General features: G+C 31.5%; 2 protein-coding genes across 8 annotated transcripts; both read left to right on the top strand.

Moving 5' to 3' along the window:
* The first annotated feature begins 6291 nt into the window (after positions 1-6291).
* Positions 6292-15622, top strand: LOC133297233 (CBL-interacting protein kinase 32-like). Of its 5 annotated transcripts, none has more exons than XM_061496340.1 (14): positions 6292-7890; positions 8183-8245; positions 9071-9142; positions 9422-9529; positions 9646-9726; positions 11589-11642; positions 11747-11872; positions 12175-12264; positions 12621-12743; positions 12840-12947; positions 13312-13425; positions 13523-13579; positions 13749-13823; positions 15308-15621. In XM_061496340.1, the coding sequence occupies exons 1-14, from the start codon at positions 7720-7722 to the stop codon at positions 15386-15388; spliced, it is 1323 nt and encodes a 440-aa protein (XP_061352324.1). In that variant the 5' UTR covers positions 6292-7719; the 3' UTR covers positions 15389-15621. The 5 variants fall into 5 exon arrangements, with proteins under 5 accessions (XP_061352324.1, XP_061352323.1, XP_061352325.1 ...); XM_061496339.1 differs by having other exon boundaries at positions 12621-12741; positions 12829-12947; XM_061496338.1 differs by having other exon boundaries at positions 6293-7890; positions 11747-11881; positions 12837-12947; positions 15308-15620.
* Positions 15623-18225: 2603 nt separating this feature from the next.
* LOC133297235 (protein TRIGALACTOSYLDIACYLGLYCEROL 2, chloroplastic-like) lies at positions 18226-22006 on the top strand. Of its 3 annotated transcripts, none has more exons than XM_061496343.1 (7): positions 18226-18277; positions 19051-19412; positions 19532-19861; positions 20553-20668; positions 21133-21223; positions 21315-21439; positions 21590-22005. In XM_061496343.1, exons 1-6 carry the CDS (start codon positions 18226-18228, stop codon positions 21405-21407), a joined length of 1044 nt encoding a protein of 347 aa, XP_061352327.1. In that variant the 3' UTR covers positions 21408-21439; positions 21590-22005. The 3 variants fall into 3 exon arrangements, with proteins under 3 accessions (XP_061352327.1, XP_061352328.1, XP_061352326.1); XM_061496342.1 differs by lacking the exon at positions 18226-18277 and adding an exon at positions 18390-18576 and having other exon boundaries at positions 18857-19412; positions 21590-22006; XM_061496344.1 differs by lacking the exons at positions 18226-18277; positions 21133-21223; positions 21315-21439; positions 21590-22005 and adding an exon at positions 18375-18576 and having other exon boundaries at positions 18857-19412; positions 20542-20672.
* Positions 22007-22014: the final 8 nt, after the last annotated feature.

The raw sequence follows: 22014 nt of genomic DNA on the forward strand, positions 1-22014 counted from the left end.
TTGGGCATAACTTGAGTTATACTTGTCCAATTGATGTGATCTGGGTTGTTGTTGAAAAGATAAAAAAAGATATCTACAACTTCTATGAAGAACTCAAGATCAAAATTCATCATCTTGGATGTTAAAAGTTAGCCAGAAAATAGCTTCAGAGAGATTTTCACTAAATGACTGCTTCACATTTATCGCTTTAATTTCTTCTAACTTACCCATTGTTCCAATGCTCCAATTTAATAATTTAAACCTAAAATCAATATATTTTTAATTCAGAATCATATCAAACATTAAAAATACAAAGCTTTTTGCATTTGATAATATATATTTTGTCTTTGACCACATTTATCATTATTTAGCATACTTAAGATCCTAAAGGCATGATATATTTGACACTTAATAATACACACTTAAGATTATATATTTTGTATATATATAATATTTTTGTAATAACTTTGCCACATCTTTGTACTTTATGACAAATTGGGCAAATCCCAATTCTACTTTTAATCTCTCGTATTCAATCCACATTAAAATTATTTTCAAACTTTAATTTTATCAATGAGTACAAAAGTACATGTACATGGGCTAGCCCGAATAATTCAATTAAAATAAAAATGAAACACTAATTTGGTAACCTAAGTTATATTCAATTCGCATTTAGCTTATTCTAAAAGGGACTAACATGAATAAACCGACTCGGGCCGAATTATTAACCCAACTCTGTTACGTCTTCTTGATTTTCCCGTGTCACTATATTATAAAAGAAAAAAAAAACAACAAGATCTCACCTTCTCGTATAGATGTAAATGAGATTAATATTTTTCTATAAGATAATTTTATTTTTTATATATACATAAAATTGTGTGAGGCCATATAAAGAAAAGAGAAAAAAAAAAATATGAAACTCATATACTTTTATGTATGTATAGGAGATAAAATTATCTAAAAAATATTAATCTAAATAGGGATTCATGTTTATCATATAGGATATAAAATTATTTCTTACACACACATAAAAGCACGTAGAGTCCATGTGGGGCTATGTATGGAGAAAAGAGAAAAAAATAATATGAATCTCATATACTTTTATGTATACGTAGAAGATAATTTTATCTTTTATAATATGAGAAATATCAAACCCATATAAATATGTAATATGCGAAGTTACAAAACTAAAATTAACATAAGAAAATTAGATAGTACAAGAAAAGGGTCAAATAAAGACCAATAGATGTTGTTGAGATATATAGTCCCACATTGATTGAATGAGCAACTAATATAGCTTTTATAAGGCCTTGGGCACTCTCACCCTTTGAGCTAGCTTTTGGGGAGGTGTATCCCAAGATTCTTAACATGGTATCAGAGCCTCATCGTCCCCCGCTTTAAAAAGTGGAATTAAAATAAAATAAAATAAACACAAAAAGGTAAACCAAAAATGGGCCTGTGCAATTTCCACACTTCTAGCCTAAAAGGCTCTTGCGTGATGGGGCGTGTTGAGATATATAGCCCCACATTGATTGGATGGGCAACTAATATGGCCTTTATAAGACCTTGGGCACTCCCACCTCTTGAGCTAGCTTTTGGGGTGGTGTATCCCAAGGGTTCTTTACAGTTGCAGAGCAGCCATTGGTAGTTCTCTTAAAAATCTCTTGCCTTTAGTTAGTCCAGTTTAATTCATTGGTGCTAGTCCCTTGCTATGGGTTTTTCTTGGCTCGCCTGCCAATGGTATCCGATTGGATTATGCTTGAATCAGTGTGCGGACATTGGAAGATTTTTTTTAAAAAAAATTTTAAATGTATTAATTGTAGGGATTAATTGATCAAAAACCAACCTCTATCGATGTCTATTTGATCCAAAGTTGACCACTTTTTTTTTTTTTTTTTTGATAACAAGTTGACCACTTTTGCTTCACAAAAAAAGGTGAAAAATTTCATGTGATTCTCCTCCACTTGATGAAGATTGAATTTCAGGAATCATTGATATCCATTAAGGTTTGGAGCTAATAAGGTTTATGTTTCAAAAAAAGAAGAGACAAAGCAATAGGGTAGGTTTAAGCTTTAAACTTTTAATTATATGAGTTGGTTGGGTTGGGCTTGAGCCTATTTTTATTTTTTTCTTTTCAATCTTCCTATTTTTTATTTTTTTTACTTGACCTAAATCACACATTCCTTTAAAAAAAGATTCTCAAATTTTTGTGTCTGCATGTGCAGACACATGCAACAACACCGGTCCGCCTCTGGCTCGAATTATTCTAGTGTTTGACTAGAGGCGTGTTGAATATTTAAATCTAATGTATTAAATGAAGCATACTAATGTGGGGTTTCACACTTAAGAGAGAAATTGTTAGGGTATTCGAATGTGATGAAGTCTCACATTGTTGATAATGAGTTAAGTGAAGTTCATATAAGTGAAAAGACTCATAAACTTATTACATTAAGATTTCGGGTTAAAATATAGTATCAAATCCACTTATTACAGTTGGTATAACTTAATCCATTGATAATGATATTGGCTCACTTGACACAAATACTATTATGACTCGGAAGTTCTATTGACAATTATGTTACATACACACAGTGGATATGCGTGTACACTATTCATAAACCACTTAAACAATTTTGATGGAAGTTTTAACCATAATAAATTGACGTTTACAAAAAGGAAAAAAATGAGTATCCTGTTAAACGACACATGGCTTATGTCCTTTTAGCAATTTTTAATTTTGTATTTTCATGAATGCATAGTTATAATATTAAAATTATATTTTTTTTTTACTTTTCACATCAGAAACAACTTTTAAAGAGAGAAAAAAAAGTATAACTTTAATATTATAATTATACATTCTCGAGAATGTATAAATTTTTTTTAAAGATATTTCAATCGGTTCATCGCTTCGTGACTAGTCCAATGCGGGACGGGTCCCAAGATTGGGCTTTAAACTCCTCCCAATAACGATATTGGGGAGGATCGAACACATACTCTCACTCCACCTGCTCAGTTCCCTAACATCAACTATGCTATCATTATTTAATCACAAGAATATAATTAAAACTGCTATAAGTATATAACTTATATCCTTTAAAAATACACTCACTAAACCTTTACAAAAAAGTTTTATTGATACATGCTTGAGTACATAAATGCTTGCTTACTTCATGTATTCATCCTTATATTAAAGTCGTGAAAATAATACTGGCAGTTAATTATTTTTTATTACATCATCTAAGGGCTGAGGGTGTGTGAGCATATGTGGCACTCGAGCATATGTATTTCTTTACCTAATAGTTGCATGGATTTCGAACTAACAGTCATATTGGCTGTTTTAGTTGAATCATTGAGGATTCTTGTGGCACTATTACAAACAAAATCTCACGTGAAATAAATTCTCATAAACGGTGGCATTAGCAAGTAAGCAATGAAACTGACATAAATTACTTCTTAATTAAGCAATTATAATTTTTCTCTATCGTATTAAACTAAACATTGTTGGAATTTCATTATATTTTTGAATAAGAAATTTAATTTGAAAAATATGTGATTTCATTGCCGAACAAATATATTGTTTCATTGTTGAATGAGTATGCTATACGTAAGATTATATATGTTGTATATATATAATATTTTTTTATTAATTTTGCTACATCTTTGTACTTTATGACAAATTGCGCAAATCCCAATTCTACTTTTAATCTCTCGTATTCAATCTACATCGCTAAGCACACACATTAAAATTATATTTTCAAACTTTGATTTTATCAATGAGTACAAAAGTACATGTATATCAGTATATGGACTAGCCCGAATAATTCAATTAAAATAAAAATGAAACACTAATTTGGTAACCTAAGTTATATTCAATTCGCATTTAGCTTATTCTAAAAGGGACTAACATGAAAAAACCGACTCTGTCCGAATTATAAACCCAACTCTGTTACGTCTTCTTGATATTCACGTGTCACTATATTACAAAAGAAAAAAATAAAAAACAACAAGAACTCACCTTCCCTCGTAGATGTAAATAGGGTTAATGTTTAGCTGCATAGAATATTCTATATATATTTTTAGTGCTTCTCTCTCTCATATTATTTGATTAGAATCTTAATTAGTATTTATTATTTCTCTTTTCTCTTAAAATTTTAATCTAACAAATATTATTAAAATCAGTTCCGTCATTGATCCGATCAAGGTACTAAGTCAATGGTTCAATTAGTGTGTCACTGGTTGAGCTGCAAGTCCCAGTAACTAATACAATTTTATAATTTATATTAAAAAATTATAAACATACTTAAATATCTAAAAAATATGATAACATTTTCAAATATTTTAATATAAAAAATAATATTATTATCCAATAAATAATTAAACAAAAACATAATGATCGTAATACGAGACTTCAAGTTCAGAAAATGACATCTCTAACTATAAATCAAATCAAAATTTCCTACATAATGCATAATTGTGATAATATTAGTGTTGTGGGTACATAACCTAGGTAAGTCAATAAGCAAAAAATACTTGAATAAGTCCATTTTGATTTTTTATTTTGAATTTTTTTTTGGGACCGGATTGGGTCACTGGTTAACCGATTGAGTCACCGATTTTCATGAAAACTAGCCAAGTTGCATCGGTTGGACTGGTTCTAATGCTTGGCCGGTCCGTTACTTCACTTGGACCGATTATATGACCGATTTATCGGTTCCTGGACCGACCCAGCCGGTCCGATCCAGTTCTATTAACATTGGATCTAACGATGTTTGGATATTGGTATGTAAGATAGACACGGAAAAAAGATAGGCACAATATCTGACACCATGTTTATGGTGATGTAGAAGATAGAAAGGAAAAGTTCAAAAATCTCCAGTGATATTGCTTTGAATCACTTATGCCGCTATGCTTTTTTTAATCACTTAATTTCCCGTCGTCTTTGATTTTTTTCATCCACGCACCTTCTTAAAACTGTTAGGAATGTAAACTAAGCATACATATTTTATCCTTCTTGGAAGAATAAAATAAAATGATAAAAGATAAGATCAAATGTTATAAAAACTTAGAACACTTAATAAAAGACTACAAGAAAAATAGAAAAAAAAATTCAAATGTGTCTAAATAAAAAAATATAATAAAGACAAAAAAGTAGAAGAAAAAATAAGGTTAAATATATTAAAATCACAATAGTGACAGAAAAGAGTAAAATTAAAAAAAAAAATAGTCCAAATAAAAAAAAAAATATGAAACAAAAAGAAATCATAATTATGAGTTTTCAATATATTTAGTTTTATTTTTTGATCTATTTTATTTTGATTTTCTTTTTACCTTGTGCCACCTCATCTATTAAAGATTTTTGTAAAAGAATTAAAAAAGACACGAAATAGATATAAAAAAGGCCAAATAGATCTAAATAAAAATAAAATAAAAACAAATATATTAAAAATTCATAATTGTTATTTTTTTATTCTATTAATTTTTTTATTTTTTATCTTTATATTTCTTCTATTTTTTTGTATTCAGTATATATTTTGTTCATTTAGATTATTTTTTATTTTTATTTTTTAATTTTTACTCACTGCTGTAATTTTTAATATATTTGATCTTATTTTTTCTTTTATTTTTTTATTTAGACACATTCAATATTTTTTTCTTTTAGTCTTTTATTAAATATTATAAGTTTTCATGATATTTGATCTTTTTTATGACTTTTTTTTTAAGAAAGGTAAAATAAGTATATTTAGTAAGTTTTTAACAATATTAAGGAGATGAGTGGATAAAAAAATCACAGGGAGTAAATGATTAAAAAAACATAAAAACCTAAGTGATTCAAAGTAATATTAAAAGTGAGTTTTTTGAACTTTTTTCTAGATAAAATTATCTGTATATATATAAAAGTGTATGTTCACATGAGACAGTGTGGGAAAGAGAGAAAAAAGAAAATATTTGTCTCCTATTATATAAGAAAGATTAAACCCATATAAACATGTAATTTACCAAAAAAAATGTAATCCCCGAATTTAGAAAACTAAAATTAACATAAGAAAATTAGGTAGGACAAGAAAATGGTCAAATAAAGACTAATAGATGTCGTTGAAACATGGTCATAAAAAAATATAAAAAAAAGACATTGGATAAATTCAGCACCACAGTAATAACTCGAGAATTTTGAACAGGTTTTTGCAATTGAAATGTGCGGTAGCAGACGTGTGGAATTACAAGGCAGCAACACGACAAACACATGTTTACTTATGATTCTGCAAGACAAGAGAGCAACCTCATAAATATTCACCCTTTTTTTTTTTTGCCCCACATATTGTTTTTATTATTAGACATACATTTCATGAAAACAGATAAGTATTGTATTGACATGTAACTGTTCAAGTTGTTTTTCCAGAATAAATTGCAGAAAATGCAAAAGTTAGGCACTACTGATTGTATCAGGCAATTTTTTGTCTGGTTGCAGAGCAGCCATTGGTAGTTCTCTTAAATATCTCTTGCTCTTTGGCCATTACCAAAAGCTGGCCACTGTACACCATTATCAAGCTAGTTTTCCTTCTTTTCCATTCCTCAAAATTCAGATATTATTATCTCCATTCCATTGAGTTGAAGTATTGTTCTATCTTTCTTTTTCTCCCCCTTTTTATGTCTATCCATCTCTCATATGAGCCTCAAGCTCTTGTATATATAGTATACTGCCTTGTGCAGCTTGTGTGGTACATGAAAGTTGAAAACTTGATCTGGGTTTGCTTTGCTATTTCATTATTAGCATCCCTTTGGGTCATGTATTATTGGTCCCCTGAACAGTCTTTCTGTTCATTTTTCAAGAATTATTGTAAAGTTCCTATTTTTTTCAAAGTGAATTTCTGGGATTTGTTTTTGTTCTCATTTGAGTGTGCAAATTAAGAACTGACTGGGTTTTCCATCTTTTGTTCCTGAGTGTCTGTGATTTGAAGTATCTTGTTTGTTTTGGTGGGGAGGGTCCTAAGTTCATGAGTGCCCTTTTTCTCCATCCGATTTCTTCTGTTGTTGAATAATTTAATCCTGTCTGGCGAAGATTTTTTTGTTCTGTAATGCTGGAAAATTGATCTTTGTTGTAATTCATAATGATTTTTGAACTGGGGACCTTAAATTTTTATTTTTATTTTTTTTGAACATTGATGGTTTTCTTACAAATCTAGTGTCCAAAGTTGGTGATTTCCTAGAGGGATGCTGTGTTAATTTGCCTGTTTGTTTCATATTCAAGCTGAATTCTGGTTGTGGGTTTATCATTTACTGGAAGACAAACTTTGAGGTTATTTCTCATCCCAACAGTTGCTCTGTTTTCCCTGCAACTTAAATCCAGTATCAATGGGTTTTAAATATCTCCAGGTTCTCTTTAGTGTGCTGCATTAATGGTTGAATGTGGAATCTCTGGGGATTTTATATTGCTACTCATTCAAGTTAAAGTAGGGACATTTAATCCTGAGGATGTATGCTGAAAATGAATTGGGGACTTTGTCTTATTTTGCATCTTTGGCTTTGAAGTTATTGTTTTGCTTAAAACCATAAGCAATAGTAGCATTTCCTAAACACAAATCACAATTCAGTGCATGAGATTTGGATTGAGTTTCTTATTTAGTCCATCCTTTAACTTGTGGATACAATTTGTTGGGAACTGAATTTTGATATGCATTTCAGTTAGATTCCTTGTAAGTGAGCAGAAGTTCAATCTATCACAAAGTTTAACAGGCATAGAGAATGAGTCAGCCTAAAATTAAGCGCCGAGTGGGTAAATATGAGGTAGGGAGGACCATTGGGGAGGGAACATTTGCAAAGGTGAAATTTGGAAGGAACTCTGAGACGGGGGAATCTGTGGCTCTCAAAATTCTTGACAAAGAGAAGGTTCTCAAGCACAAGATGGCTGAGCAGGTGGTATTTGGAGATTCTTTGTTGAATACCTTAGTAGCTTGAGTTGGGCTCTTACTATGCCTCTTCGTTTCCTATTACTTCATTTAAAGCTTTCAATTTTATGATATAACTGCTTTGCTTTCTCTCATTTTCCTAAACCTTTCAAGATGTTGAAGAAGTCTAGTTTTTATTGAACATATTCTTAGGTGGGAGGTTATAGACTTCAGATGCACCTTGTTCTTTTGAATTGGTAGTTGCTTTAGACCCTCTCATAAAGTCAAGTCTCTCAGATGTTTTTAATGTAATTTTGCAGATCAAGCGGGAAGTAGCTACAATGAAGTTAATTAAGCATCCAAATGTTGTTCGACTATATGAGGTCTCTCTCTCTCTCTCTGGAATACACAAGTGATTATCTTTTCTTTCACTTTTTCAAATAATTTTTTTCTTCTTCATTCATCTCTTTATTTTTTTCTTGCCTGAAGTTGTCCTATTTTTAAAGGGAAAAACTACTCTTATGCAACATTTTTAAAAGCAGCAGATGGTAACAATTGAGTCTTAAACTTTCAAAAACTGACTGTTTCACTAAGAATTCTACTTATGTTTCACTAAGAATTCTACTTAGTTAAACTTTTACCTTTGGGGCTTATATGATGATCTTTTAGATGACATGAATTTATTAAGCGAAGACTGTAAGCACTAAGCACCCAATTGACGATATAATATCCCAGTGATGATTGGACAGGCCTTACTCCATTTCTTACTCTGATATTGAAAAATCAGTACTCAATTTGGAGAGAATGATCTTCATCAATGGAGTGAAGGACATTTAATATATTACTTTGGCCTACATTCTCAATCATCCTCTGCCGCTGCTGGCCTTTAGACATTCTCTTATCATGAATTGCTTACATGATGACATTTTTTACATATGCAGAACAAGTTAGGAGTTAGAATAAATACATGCTATTTTTCAAAGTTATTTCATTACTCGCGCTCCACTTGCGTCCGTCTGATATTAAATTTACTGATGTTTCTGTTTTGTATGCTTATCATCTAGCTTTTGCACTAATGCAGACTATCCAACTAGACATAAATTACTTTACTTGGAAGTAAATCTGCTATTAGACATCAAATTAATTCTCAGCACATTTTACTTTGTTGCCAAATTCCTTTTCTAATATTGCAACATTTTTATTTACAGGTCATGGGAAGCAAGACAAAAATATATATTGTTTTGGAGTTTGTGACTGGGGGGGAGCTCTTTGACAAAATTGTGAGTATAGGCTTTCCTTCATTTTCAGTTGCTTCAAGAACGTTTTTAGAAAAAAGGAAGAAATGGTGATTCATTGGAACATATTTGTAGTTCACCAAACCTGATTTGCTTATGATACTATACTAATGTTGGTCCATCGGAATATGATCCTTGTTCATTCCTTCAATCATCATTCATTGGTATTGTTGTAGATAGGTTGGGTGAGGTCTTCATACATGAATTCTATCCTTAAAGTGGAAAAAGTGTTGTATATGCTCTAATGGACTTTTTGTTGTAAAGGTAAACCATGGACGGATGAGTGAAGATGAAGCACGTAGATATTTCCAGCAGCTTATAAATGCTGTTGATTATTGCCACAGCAGGGGTGTCTACCACAGAGATCTGAAGGTAAGGCCCCTTTTCCTGACTTATATATATATATATGCATATGCCAGAGCGTTTTTATTTATAAATAGAAATAGCCTCTAACATAAATTTCATAATTACTCATGAACTTTCTGCAGCCAGAAAATTTGCTATTAGATGCTTATGGGAACCTTAAAGTTTCTGATTTTGGGTTGAGTGCACTCTCCCAACAAGTTAGGGTAATCAGACTCATTGCCTTCTGACTTTTACTTTTCTTTTTATTTATCTTTGTTCATTAAATTGATCTTGTTTCTGTTAAGTCCAGTGCAAATGCTTAAAGAAAATATAATTTGGATCAGCAAGGAACATCAATTTTTGATATAACGAGATGAAGGAAAATATGTTTTTTAATGTATTTTAAATTATACGTGTGATATTGGCTAATTGGCTTACAAGTGTTTATTTATATATATAATGGACTTTTTTTCTTGTGGAATTGATAGTTGATACTTCAGTTTAGAAATTTGATCTTACTGATCTTGTTTGCTGTTGTAATCTTTATATACAAATATGATAGCCCAAAGATGATTCTGACAGATAATTTGATATATTGTACAGTTAGAAAACCTGCCTAATGTGGCTCGATGGAGGGTTATAGGGTTTCAAAGTTGAAAACTTTTGGATTTAGTCTTGAATGTGCTCCACTCTAGTGTTAAGTTATTCTATTATCATTGTTAAGCCTAAGATTTTGAAGGTAAAATGGTAATATGAAAACTCAATCTGTTGATTCTAAAATCTTAGGCAGTGGGAATTAGGAAATCATCCACTATATTGTGGATTTAAGAAGCTAGGGAGTAGGGACTAATCAAACTTTCCAATATACTATGATTTTATTCCTTGGTGTTAGGAATATTAAATAAGAAATGACTGGTTAATGCCCTTTTTTTTTACAAATGCATCGCTTATTCTTTACTACAATAACTATACTAGTTACCCAACAAAAAAGGTGTGCAGGATTCCTATTGATATAATTTCCTGACATGCTTCTGAATATTTACCTGTATGAACTTTCTCAAATTATAATTCTGTCTGAATGTGAAAATCCTGAATCTTTGGAATTAAAAATCTGAGTCACTCCTCTGGCCTGCCGCACTACTTCTAAGCATATGTGGAAGTTAACTATAACTGAACAAAAAAAGTAAAGGTTATGGCATTTTTTTTAAAATAAAATAAAATAAAATTCGTGGTTAGTGATTCAACATTACACTGAGCTTTTCTTGGTGAAACTATGTCCCAGTTGATTTTATAAAAGAACATACAATAGAAAGTAACAAGATGTGTGAGACAAGGTTGGAAAAATGATTATTTTATTCAGGTGATGGTCGAATATATGTTTGGAATTGAGGAAAGGAGATAATTAAACACAGGAAGATAAGAAAACATTCAACCTTTTTATTAGTGATAGGTAATTAATTATGACCAGATACAGGGTTTGATTTGTGTTAATTATTTAGGATGGATGAATCTGGCGGTTATGCCGATAGTAAGTTTAAGATTTAGCAAAAGAAAGAATTGAATGTTTAGAAAGTGACATTATTGAAGTTGGAACGATTAAGCATTGACAGCATCAAAAGATTGTATTCAATCATTTATACATCATATAATAAATATTAAAATCCTTTTACTCAGTTATCCTCTGCTACCGATTCTTTCATACCTCTCCAAAATTACATTAACTATGTACAAGTCTGTGAATCCGAAAACTAAATAATTCATATTGGTAGCTGCAAAGGCTACATTTTTATTAGTGTGGAATATATAGTGCTTAAAATTTTTAATTTCAGAAGACAATAAGATTTGGCTACCAAGTTACTATTGTTCTGTAATTGATATGCTAAAATTAGAGTTAGTTTTCCTCAAATGAAAAGTGAGTTGTGTCGTGTCCAAGTCACTGCTCTCTCTCTCTCTCTCTCTCTCTCTCTTCTCGCATATGAATGGTTGTAAATTTGAACATATTCTTTGGTTAATGTATACTTGATGAAGTTTCCATGCATCCTAAGAGGGTTGATTTGTATTTCTTACAAAATGGTTGTCTTGACAGGATGATGGACTTCTCCATACTACATGTGGAACTCCAAATTATGTTGCTCCCGAGGTGCAGACAAATGTCATGTCATGTCATGCTACTTTCTTGTGAATTGTATACCAAAATTCATACATTTTGAGTCACTCTTTTAACTGTAAACTCTTGTTACGTAGGTCCTTAATGATAGAGGCTATGATGGTGCAACTGCAGACTTGTGGTCATGTGGGGTGATTCTCTTTGTATTGGTTGCAGGTTACTTGCCATTCGATGACCCTAATATCATGAACCTGTATAAAAAAGTGAGCACTGTTTGAACTTTATTGCACAATTGTTGTAAATATAGAATAAATAATTGTGTAATTGTTGTAGTTTTTTTTTTTCCATTTATTAGACAGATTACAGGGAAGATATTTGGCAGATTATAGGTCTTATTTGTTTCCCTAAAATCAGCTCCTCCTTAGGAAAACGTTTACTCACATTAGTCTATATATTATAAACATCTGTACATGAATAATCAAGCAATAGTATTCAGTTGTTCCATATTTCAACTGCAATTCCACTCTTTCCCTTCTCTTTATTACTTTCGTTTCTTGATCCACAGATCTCAGTTGCTGACTTTACTTGCCCCCCATGGCTTTCCTTCAGTGCCCGGAAATTGATAACTCGAATCTTGGATCCCAACCCAATGACTGTAAGAAACAGCATTTGATTATTGATCAGCATCTTATCATGTAAAATTGCACGTTTGTTCTGAAAGTAAAGTGTCATTTTACTTATAACAAGTTATAACCTTCTACACAGCCTTGGTGGCTTCCTATAATCACCAAGGGCAAAGTTTGGCCTAATGTCATCTGCATCAGCTTGATTTCATGATTATGTAAATCAAGCTAATGTATCTTTTAGAACCTGTTACATTTAGCTAATCCCCTGCTCCACAACTAAAGGTGAAGAAAAGACAACTAATCATCAATCTACATTGTTCTGTTTGTTTTTCTTGACTACTTAAATTTTAGTCTGCGTATCTGATTTACCCTAATTGTATGGCAGCGTGTCACTATACCTGAGATTTTGGATGATGAATGGTTTAAGAAAGATTATAAGCCTCCAGTTTTTGAGGAGAACGGGGAAATCAACCTTGATGATGTAGAAGCTGTCTTCAAGGATTCTGAAGTATGTTGAAGATTATTAGCTAAGATTTTGGTATTGATTTTTTGCAAGTTCTGGAATATTTTGTCTCATAAAGGATTTTGCCATTGTATTCAGGAGCACCATGTAACAGAGAAGAAGGAAGAGCACCCAACAGCCATGAATGCATTTGAGTTAATTTCCATGTCCAAAGGGCTGAACCTTGAAAACTTGTTTGACATAGAGCAGGTACACAAATTCACTTGATAAGATGCTATCTAAATTATTTTACTATTGTGATGAATCTGTATAATTCAAATACAGGGAAAACAAGTGATGTGAGTTAAGTAAATTTTAACACACAAACTAGTTTTTTCTTTTTTCTTTTTTTGTTAGATAAAAAACCAGTTAGACATTTAGGATGACATTTAGGAGAGTTAGTTGGGGAAAACCTTGGAGGAAACCTCTCTAGCTCGAAGAGATTCAATAGTAGAAACTTCTTTCTCTTTCTTTCTCCTCTTTCTATCTCTCTAATCCCCCATCTTTGCATCTCAATCTCCTTAAGTTCATATCAGTTACTGTATTTACTTTATTCTTATGTCATTCATTGCAGGGATTTAAAAGGGAAACAAGATTTACATCAAAATCCCCTGCTGATGAGATAATCAACAAGATTGAAGAAGCTGCAAAACCTCTTGGCTTTGATGTGCAGAAGAAAAATTACAAGGTAAGCAATATTTATGCAACTTGTTATGAGCTTCTACTTAAAGAGGTAGCTCTATAATTAATGGTATATTGTGAAATAAGTAAACCATGACCTGCAGATGAGGCTTGCAAATGTAAAAGCTGGAAGGAAGGGAAACCTTAATGTTGCCACAGAGGTATATATATTCTTCATTTCTGTTATTTGATGATGTGGGATGGTAGAGATATTAATATAAAATTATTAATATGGGCATCACTTATTAGTTTAAGCTTTAGGTTGAATTCACTCGCTTTACATGGGACACTTTGTTTCATTATTTTATTGAAAGTAATCCTTGTAAACAGATATTTCAAGTGGCACCTTCTATTCACATGGTTGAGGTACGGAAAGCAAAAGGCGACACATTGGAGTTCCATAAGGTATCCTTCTGTCCCCTTCGTTTCTTAGTTGATTTACAGAGTCTCTGATTGCTATACTTCAAAAATAATTGTTATACCCAATGAGTGTAGCTCAATTGGCAATACAGAATGAGTAGAGTTGGAGAGAACATGAGTAGAATTCCCACCAAATACATCTTTGGGGAGGGCGAGGAGTTTAACTGTGACTAAGTCTCGACTCGGGATTAGTTCCATAACCGGCTCAAAGGGTTGAAGCTTGTGGGATACCTGATGGGGCCGACTCATTTCAAAGAGATAATTAGGGTCGGTATACAAAAAAAATAAAATAAAATTGTTCTATTGTCAATTTTAATGATATATATATATGAGGAAGGTTATACTTACAACCTTTTTTTTTACAACCTCTTACAACTCTATCTTAACACCGTTGATTTCCGCCAATCAACGGTTATCATTTATTGTGAATTAATAATTAATTAATGAATTTAATTTGTGAAAATCATAACCATTGATTGGCGGAAATCAACGTTGTTAAGATATTGTTGTAAGAGGTTGTAAAAAAAAAAAGGTTGTAAGTATAACCTTGTTCTATATATATATATATATATATATCCTTTTGACACCAAATCTTAAATGGTGATTTCCGTCAATTTGACGATTATAATTTGTTGGGAAATAATTATTAATTAATAAATGTGACTCAATAAATTATAAACGTTAGATTTACAGAACTCTACGGTTAAGATTTGGTGTTAAACATTTTACTTAGATACTGGTATCGTGTCCCTATATATATATATATATATATATATATAAACCTTTTGTATTCCATTTCCATTCATGATGTCTAGGAGAGTAAATGGACTTGGTTAGGTTAGGCTTTGGTCTAAATAAGTCAAACTTATGTAAAATATTTTGAGTCTGGCCTTGTAGCTTGGTATAAGCTGAATTATAGGTCTGTTAACACTATTTATTTTATTTTAATTTATTTTAATTAAAATAAATAATACATTGTAGGCCAACTTATAGACATAGGCTAGGCCTTACAAAAGTATGCTTATGACTTATTTTCTAAATGGTTTTTTTTTTTTTTTTAAGGTTTGAGCTTGTTTTATTTTACTGCATATGTTAGGCCATTCCAGGCGTGACGTAGGCCCCTTATAAGCCCATTTGACCAATTTACAACCTAATGATGTCATCCTTAGATTGCTGATTAAATAATGGGATTTGCATCCATCATTTAACATGACCACATAAAGTTTTTTACACACACAATATTTTGTGGGACCCGTATGTTTTGAAAAAAAAAAAACTATGGCACGCAAAACGAATTTCTATAACATAACACAATCATCTTTCCTACAACATAACTCTTATAAAACCCTTAAATAATAGGTGCAAGCTCAATGTATAATAATATATCAGAAAGAATAATGGAGTTTGCACACTTAACACTTGTTTTTGCTTTGGAATTTAATTGAAATTGTCTCTTTGACCCTGTGCAGTTCTACAAAAGCCTTTCAAAATGCCTGGAGGATGTTGTTTGGAAAACTGAAGATGATATGCAAATGCAAGGAAAAAATTGATGTTGACATCATTATTATCAAATGTAATATTCTTGATGTCTGATGTCCTACCTTCTACTATTTTCCAATTTCTTCATTCGTTATTTCCTTCTTCTAGGTTTGTTTTGGACATCTCATATTGTGTTCCATGCTATTATTTTTGGAAAGCATGCACAGTTTATGTAAGAATTTACCCATAAACACTTCCAGTTATGTTCATCAAACAAAAAAGTATAAGAAAATTTGTAGATTATATAAATCTATCTACCTGTGCCTAATTATCTCTTTTCCATTCTCTGCTACTTTTTAATTTCTATCCAGCAATACGGTAAGCTCGTTACAGCATCTTGAAAATGGAATATATATATATATATATATATATATATATATAATTGAGGGATGGAGGCCAGGAGAAATGAAGATGAAAGTCTTTTCTTTATGAATAGAAGACGTATATTACTTTGTTTTCCATAAATGTTGGGTAATTGATGAATTTGTGGAGAAAGTAAGATTAAAAAACAAAAAACCAGAGATGTTTTAAAAATACAAATACGATATTAAACTTGTGAAACATTTTGTTATGGTTCTATTGATATAACTAGTTAAATTTATAATTAAAACATGATTGAATCGAATAATTTTTTAGAGAGAAATATAGTTGGATTTTAATGTAAATGGCTGATCCCACATTTGTTTCAGTATAAACCATCTGATATTCGGATGTTGACTAATTTCGATTTGAGCCGAATAAAATTTCAAAGGTGATAAAATTCTTTCTATCAAGTTTTAATACAGTTGTATATTCATTTACTCAGGATTCAAATTTTAATATAGTTGTATATTCAGGATTCAAACTCAAAATCATTGATTGGTTATTGGGCAGTAAAAATTGTAACAGGTGTACCCGAAGCTATTCCTGTAATAGGATCATTCCCCAACGGTTGATTTACTGTTTGGCGATGACTCATGCCGGATTTTTAAACATAGTTATTCAGATTTCTAAAAAATATTCAAAGTCAGTGTTTGGATCCGTTAGGCCGGAGTTAATGTAGTCAGTTTTTGGGCCCGTATGGCTCAAACTCCTCGGGCTAGGATCAGTTTTTGGGCCAGGCTAGGTTTTGTACCATAAATCATATACCGATATTTTGGATTAGGGTAACTTGTCCGAGTCGAGTTGCAATCATCGTGATGACATTATCAATTTAGATCACTCAAAAAGTATTTACTTGTTTTGGATTAATTACATTAGATTCAAATCTTTTTTATTTTTATATTTTGACTGAAAATCTCTCTTTTTTTTTTTTTTTTTTTGATAACATAAATCTCTCATTTCTTCATTAGAGCAATGTTATTAAAACTGGCTCGGTCATTGACTCGATCGAGATAACTGATCACTGATTCAACCAGTGGGTCACTGATTCAACTGCATGACCCAGTGATTATATATAAATATATAATTATATTAAAAAAATTATAAACATACTCAGATAGCTGAAAATAATAATATAAATTTTAAATACTTTAATATAAAAAATAAAAAATATATATTATTATTCAATAAAGAATCAAACAAACATATAATACTTGTGATACTGGTATTTTAGGTTTAGTAAATGATATTTCTAACTATAAATCAAATCAAAATTCCCTGCATTATGCATAACTGACATAATATTAGTATTGTAGGTGTATAATTTATGTAAGTCAATAAACAACATATCAGTCAAATATATCAATTATGAAAAAAAAATTGGATTTTTTTTTAAATAAACTGGGTCACCGATTTTCACCAAATCTGGTACTTGGCCAATCCAATGTGATAATCGAATCGATCAGATAACCAGTTCACCGAGTTCCGGATCGACCCGAGAGTCCAGCCCGATTTTCAACATAGTATACAAAAAAATGTACATGAACAATTCTGCAATATAGGACCTGTTTAAAATCTATTTCGAAAAATAATATTTTAATTTTTAGAATAATAAAAAATAAAAAAGCAGGTTTGATAAGTAAATTTTTGAAAAATAATTATAACTCTTTTTTTGTTTTTAGAATCAAATTTAAAAAAAAACACTTGAGCTATTTTTATTTTGTATTTTGATTTTTAACTTTCAAAATAAAAAAATAGAAATTATCTATTTTATTAACTATTTTAAAAAGTAATTTTAAGAACAAAAAAAATCATAACATAATCAAACAAATTCTTTATTTTTTGTTTTGAGACTATAAATTGGAAAAAAAAAAAATGTAGATTGAAAGATATGAAAATGATCTTATTTGAATGGATTTGGATCCTCTCATGTGAAAAAATGGTTATGTAATTATATTTTTTATCACAATTATTCATTTAAAATTCATGTATTTTTCTTTCATTTATTATTAATGAATATTTGTGCAAATAACATTACATTCTAGTCAAACTCTTTTATTAACTTGTTTGGTAGGCATCACGAAATGCTTACACAGGCATGCTAAACACGTGATGAATGTTAATGGCGGGCCAAATATTGGGGAAATTAGTGTGTAGAATTATTTTATACAACCTAAGTATATTCTATTGAACTACACCTACAATATTAGTAATTAATCACTACATTGCTTACCAAAAAAAAAAAAAAAAATCACTACATTTACCCTAAGTAATTATTTAAAATAATGATAGGTAAATTAATTTTTTAAACAATGAGTAATGCAATTTTGAGTAGATAAATATTTGTTAAAAAATAATAATACTTTTACGCATTTAACCAAATTTTACCAAATAAGAATTTATTGAATGTGAAAAAAAGAAAAGGTTCACACTTCACACATGGTTTTGTTTTTATCTGGTCCCATTTCTTCGATGATGTCCATGTCTGATGCTGCTACAGCTGCATAGGTTTCTGCTGCTTCCATTCACACTACTTGTTAGTATGTCTGTTGCTCTCTCTTTACGTTGTCTCTTCTCTTCTATTTGTTTCATGTTGACGCCAACAATGCCACCATTCTCTTCAGTCTTCACTACCCAACATTACCCATCATCAAATTTTTATTGGGTTTTTCAGATTTCTCTGAAAAAAATTTCATCCTACAATTAACTTTACATGTTTATGTTTTGTTTTATCTGGGATTAGGGTCCTACCTACCTACCCAAACCCAATATTGTGCTGTTCTCAAATCCTTACTTTTTCCATTTCTGCTATAATATTCACGCTATGGAAAGATGAAGTGTAAGGGTTTTTCATTTTATTTTATTAAATCGGAAGCCTGAAATTATGTAACTATTTTTTGGGACTTGGTTTATTGGATTCTTTTTGCATACCTCACTCAATGCACTCATTTCTTAACAGTTTCATTTTTATTTTATTTTTCTTATGTGATTAGAACCTTTGGAATTGATTTATGCTATTGTGGTTTTTTTTTGGTTTTTTTTTGTGTTCTTTGTAATCCCTTTTTATCAATTAAGTATGGATCCATAGCTGATAAGATTTATATGGTTTTGATTTCTAGTTCCATTGTACTTAAGGGCTAGGAGGTTGATTTGAAGATGGTTGGAAACCCTGCACTCCATGTCCCATCATTGCCAACTTCTTTTTCTTCATCTCTGATTACCCTACAAGGAAATTCTTTAAGTTGCATGCCTCTTCCATTTAAACGCCAGACACAAATCAACAGGATAAGAGCTACATCTGCTGCTGATGCAGGTCATGGCCAACAATCATCTACTTCAGAAGCAAAGAATCCACTTGCAGTTGTATTGGACATTCCTCGTACTGTTTGGAGGCAAACACTGCGTCCATTAAGTGATTTCGGGTTTGGTAGTAGGAGCATCTGGGAAGGTGGGGTTGGACTGTTTTTAGTATCTGGTACAGTCCTACTTTTTCTTACTTTGGCTTGGTTGAGGGATTTCCAAATAAGATCCAAATTCCGGAAGTACACAGCAATGTTTGAGTTTGCTCAGGCTTGTGGTATAAGCACTGGAACACCTGTGAGAATCAGAGGAGTCACTGTTGGCAATGTCATTCGCGTGAATCCTTCCTTGAAAAGTATTGAGGCAGTTGTTGAGGTGTCTTTCGATACCATAATCTGGTTACTTTAATATCCCAGTATTAAATTCTTGCCTTGGTTTCAGATTCATCGATTTGGTTTTTGCATTATATTAAACTCTTAGTTTTCAATTTGCAGGTTGATGATGATAAAACAATTATACCGCGGAATTCTTTGGTTGAGGTTAACCAGTCAGGTCTTCTTATGGAAACTATAATTGACATCAGTCCTCGTGATCCAATTCCAACACCTTCTGTTGGCCCTCTTGACAAAGACTGTACTAAAGAAGGTCTCATTGTGTGTGATCGAGAAAAGATCAAGGGTTACCAAGGAGTAAGTTTGGATGCATTGGTTGGGATTTTCACCCGTCTCGGGCGAGATGTGGAGGAAATTGGTATCATCAACAGCTATTCATTGGCTGAACGAGTTTTTTCTGTTATTGAAGAAGCAAAACCACTTCTTACACAGGTGTGATGTAATTTTATTATACTAGTATGCTTCACTGATGTAAATCAATTCTCTGGACCAAACTGTTGAATCAGGCAATTCTCTTGCCAATAGAAAATGGATAAATGCATAATTATGAATTAAGTTTAGTTTCTTCCATTTGCCTCTCTTGCCCCTACTTCTATTATTGATGCCTTGGTCTCACTCTCTTAACCTCGCTTTGAGTTTGGTATATTATGTTAAACTAATACAAGATTGTGTTCATGAATGCCCTAGAAATAAGAATTCTTTGTTTTGAAGAGTTGGTGTGGGAATTCAGTTTTATTTATTATATTGAAATTGAAATGAATGTATTAAATGACATGAAATTGGAATTATAATAGCAGTAAAACTTCTATTAAACAAAATCTGAATTCCTGTTACAACCATTTAAACCCCTTTATGTAACTTAGAAACCTTAATTAAAAGCAAATCTAAACCTTAGAATAGATTTAATACCAGCTGTCTACAGTAACTTAAAAAAGAAGAAACTACAAGAGATAAAATAAAATATTAAAAATATTAATGATGTCTGAATATCCATCTGCACCTTTTATGGTATTTATGTGTCATTTCTCTGTAGTAAGTTTTTTAATTTTTATTTGTGATAAATCAATTATTCTATCATGCATTCTCATGCCCGTATTTTCGCTTTGATGTAGTGATGCCTCAGATGAAAGCCATGGCTGAAGATGTTCAACCTTTGTTGGCTGAAGTCCGTGATAGTTGCCTGTTGAAGGAAGTTGAGAATTTGACCCGAAGCCTAACCCAAGCTTCTGATGATTTGAGGTTAATTGTCTAAACCTTCTATGGCTCTTGTCTATCACTAATTTGGCTTGCATGCATAATAGCATACACGTAGCCATGTAGCACATTGTCATTAGTGTAGGGGAAGCCAACTAACTTAATAACATCTTAACCTTCAGAAAAATCCTGCGTGAGGAGACCTGACAGGTATAATGGCAAAAATATGAGGTTGGAATTTGTATCTCGGATCCTATGGTTCAGTTGAAGACTTTGAAATTTGAAATTGCTCGTAAAGTCCTCTTGTTATTCTATCAAATAAATAAGAAAAGCATTCACCTATGATGTTTATCCAGAAGGGTGCTTTCACGCACTATGACTTGAGAGGCTTGAGCTGATTCAAAAAAATGCTTGTACTCTTATTCACTCAGAACATTCTCAAAGTATGATGACTAATTTAACTGTCTTAAAGTATGACAACTAAGAGAAATCACATTTTGTTTATGCAGAAGGGTACATTCATCCATTATGACCTCTGAGAACACTGAACTGATCCAGAAGTCCATATACACTCTTATTTTTACCCTGAAGAACATTGAGGTTTGGCCCTAATTTTGGAAATGACTAAATCTAAATATTGTGAATAACTTTCTCCCATGTTATTATTTTCTTTTTGATTGTATTACTACAGAATATTAGCTCTGATATTCTGGGTTTCACTGGCGACGAGATTACAAGGAAAAATTTGAAATTACTTATCAAGAATCTCAGCAGGTTATTGTGAGGTCAAATTCAAAGTGAAGTAGGATGCAACAGGTAATAATATTATTTACAATGTTTTTCATCAACCACAACATTGAAGGGGAAAATAGTATTTGTGAGTTGTAACCGTTTTAGTTGTTTCTAAGGCAGCTCTTCTTGTATTCTGTTGTGATAAAAACTCTTTTCTGGTCTTAATGAATGCAGACGTGTTATCGACTAGGGGAACTGATTGCTATGAGGATGGCTTTGTTTTTTTCCTGCTGAAGTTATCTGTTCCATCTGTGTAGTAGCATCGACTCGTTCTTAATGGTTGTCACTTGTCACTCCCGGCCTTTTGAAAAGAATGATGTTACTGGCTACATGTTTATAGCATTCAAAGTGTTTCTGTTTCATTGGTTAGGTTTTCGGTTTTATCCTATCTAGAAAATAATGAGCGTTATCAATTCCATTGATACAGAGCACTGAGAGCAGTATGATATTGGGAAGTTGTGGATATACTATATTGTAGAACTTTATATTGTGGTGTTTTGTTTTTTTTTCCTTCCTTTGGTTCAAAAATCAAGTGCAAAATGGAAATAGCCGTTGTGATTGCAAACAGTATAATTGCTGTGTTGGTTCACCTTCAAGTT

The sequence above is a fragment of the Gastrolobium bilobum genome, unplaced genomic scaffold (assembly GCF_033153095.1).
Source record: "Gastrolobium bilobum isolate Gb01-03AN ecotype WA unplaced genomic scaffold, APGP_CSIRO_Gbil_v1 utg9986, whole genome shotgun sequence".
Taxonomy (NCBI): Eukaryota; Viridiplantae; Streptophyta; class Magnoliopsida; order Fabales; family Fabaceae; genus Gastrolobium; species Gastrolobium bilobum.

What these genes read in the sequence shown, in the direction of transcription:
- LOC133297233 (XM_061496338.1), top strand. Translation starts at nt 7,720, where the DNA reads ATGAGTCAGCCTAAAATTAAGCGCCGAGTGGGTAAATATGAGGTAGGG. An exon ending in AGCACAAGATGGCTGAGCAG is followed by an intron (nt 7,891 to 8,182) that starts GTGGTATTTGGA and finishes GTAATTTTGCAG; the next exon opens with ATCAAGCGGGAAGTAGCTAC. An exon ending in ACACATTGGAGTTCCATAAG is followed by an intron (nt 13,824 to 15,307) that starts GTATCCTTCTGT and finishes GACCCTGTGCAG; the next exon opens with TTCTACAAAAGCCTTTCAAA.
- LOC133297235 (XM_061496342.1), top strand. Translation starts at nt 18,894, where the DNA reads ATGGTTGGAAACCCTGCACTCCATGTCCCATCATTGCCAACTTCTTTT. An exon ending in CAAAACCACTTCTTACACAG is followed by an intron (nt 19,862 to 20,552) that starts GTGTGATGTAAT and finishes GTGATGCCTCAG; the next exon opens with ATGAAAGCCATGGCTGAAGA. An exon ending in TTACCCTGAAGAACATTGAG is followed by an intron (nt 21,224 to 21,314) that starts GTTTGGCCCTAA and finishes GTATTACTACAG; the next exon opens with AATATTAGCTCTGATATTCT.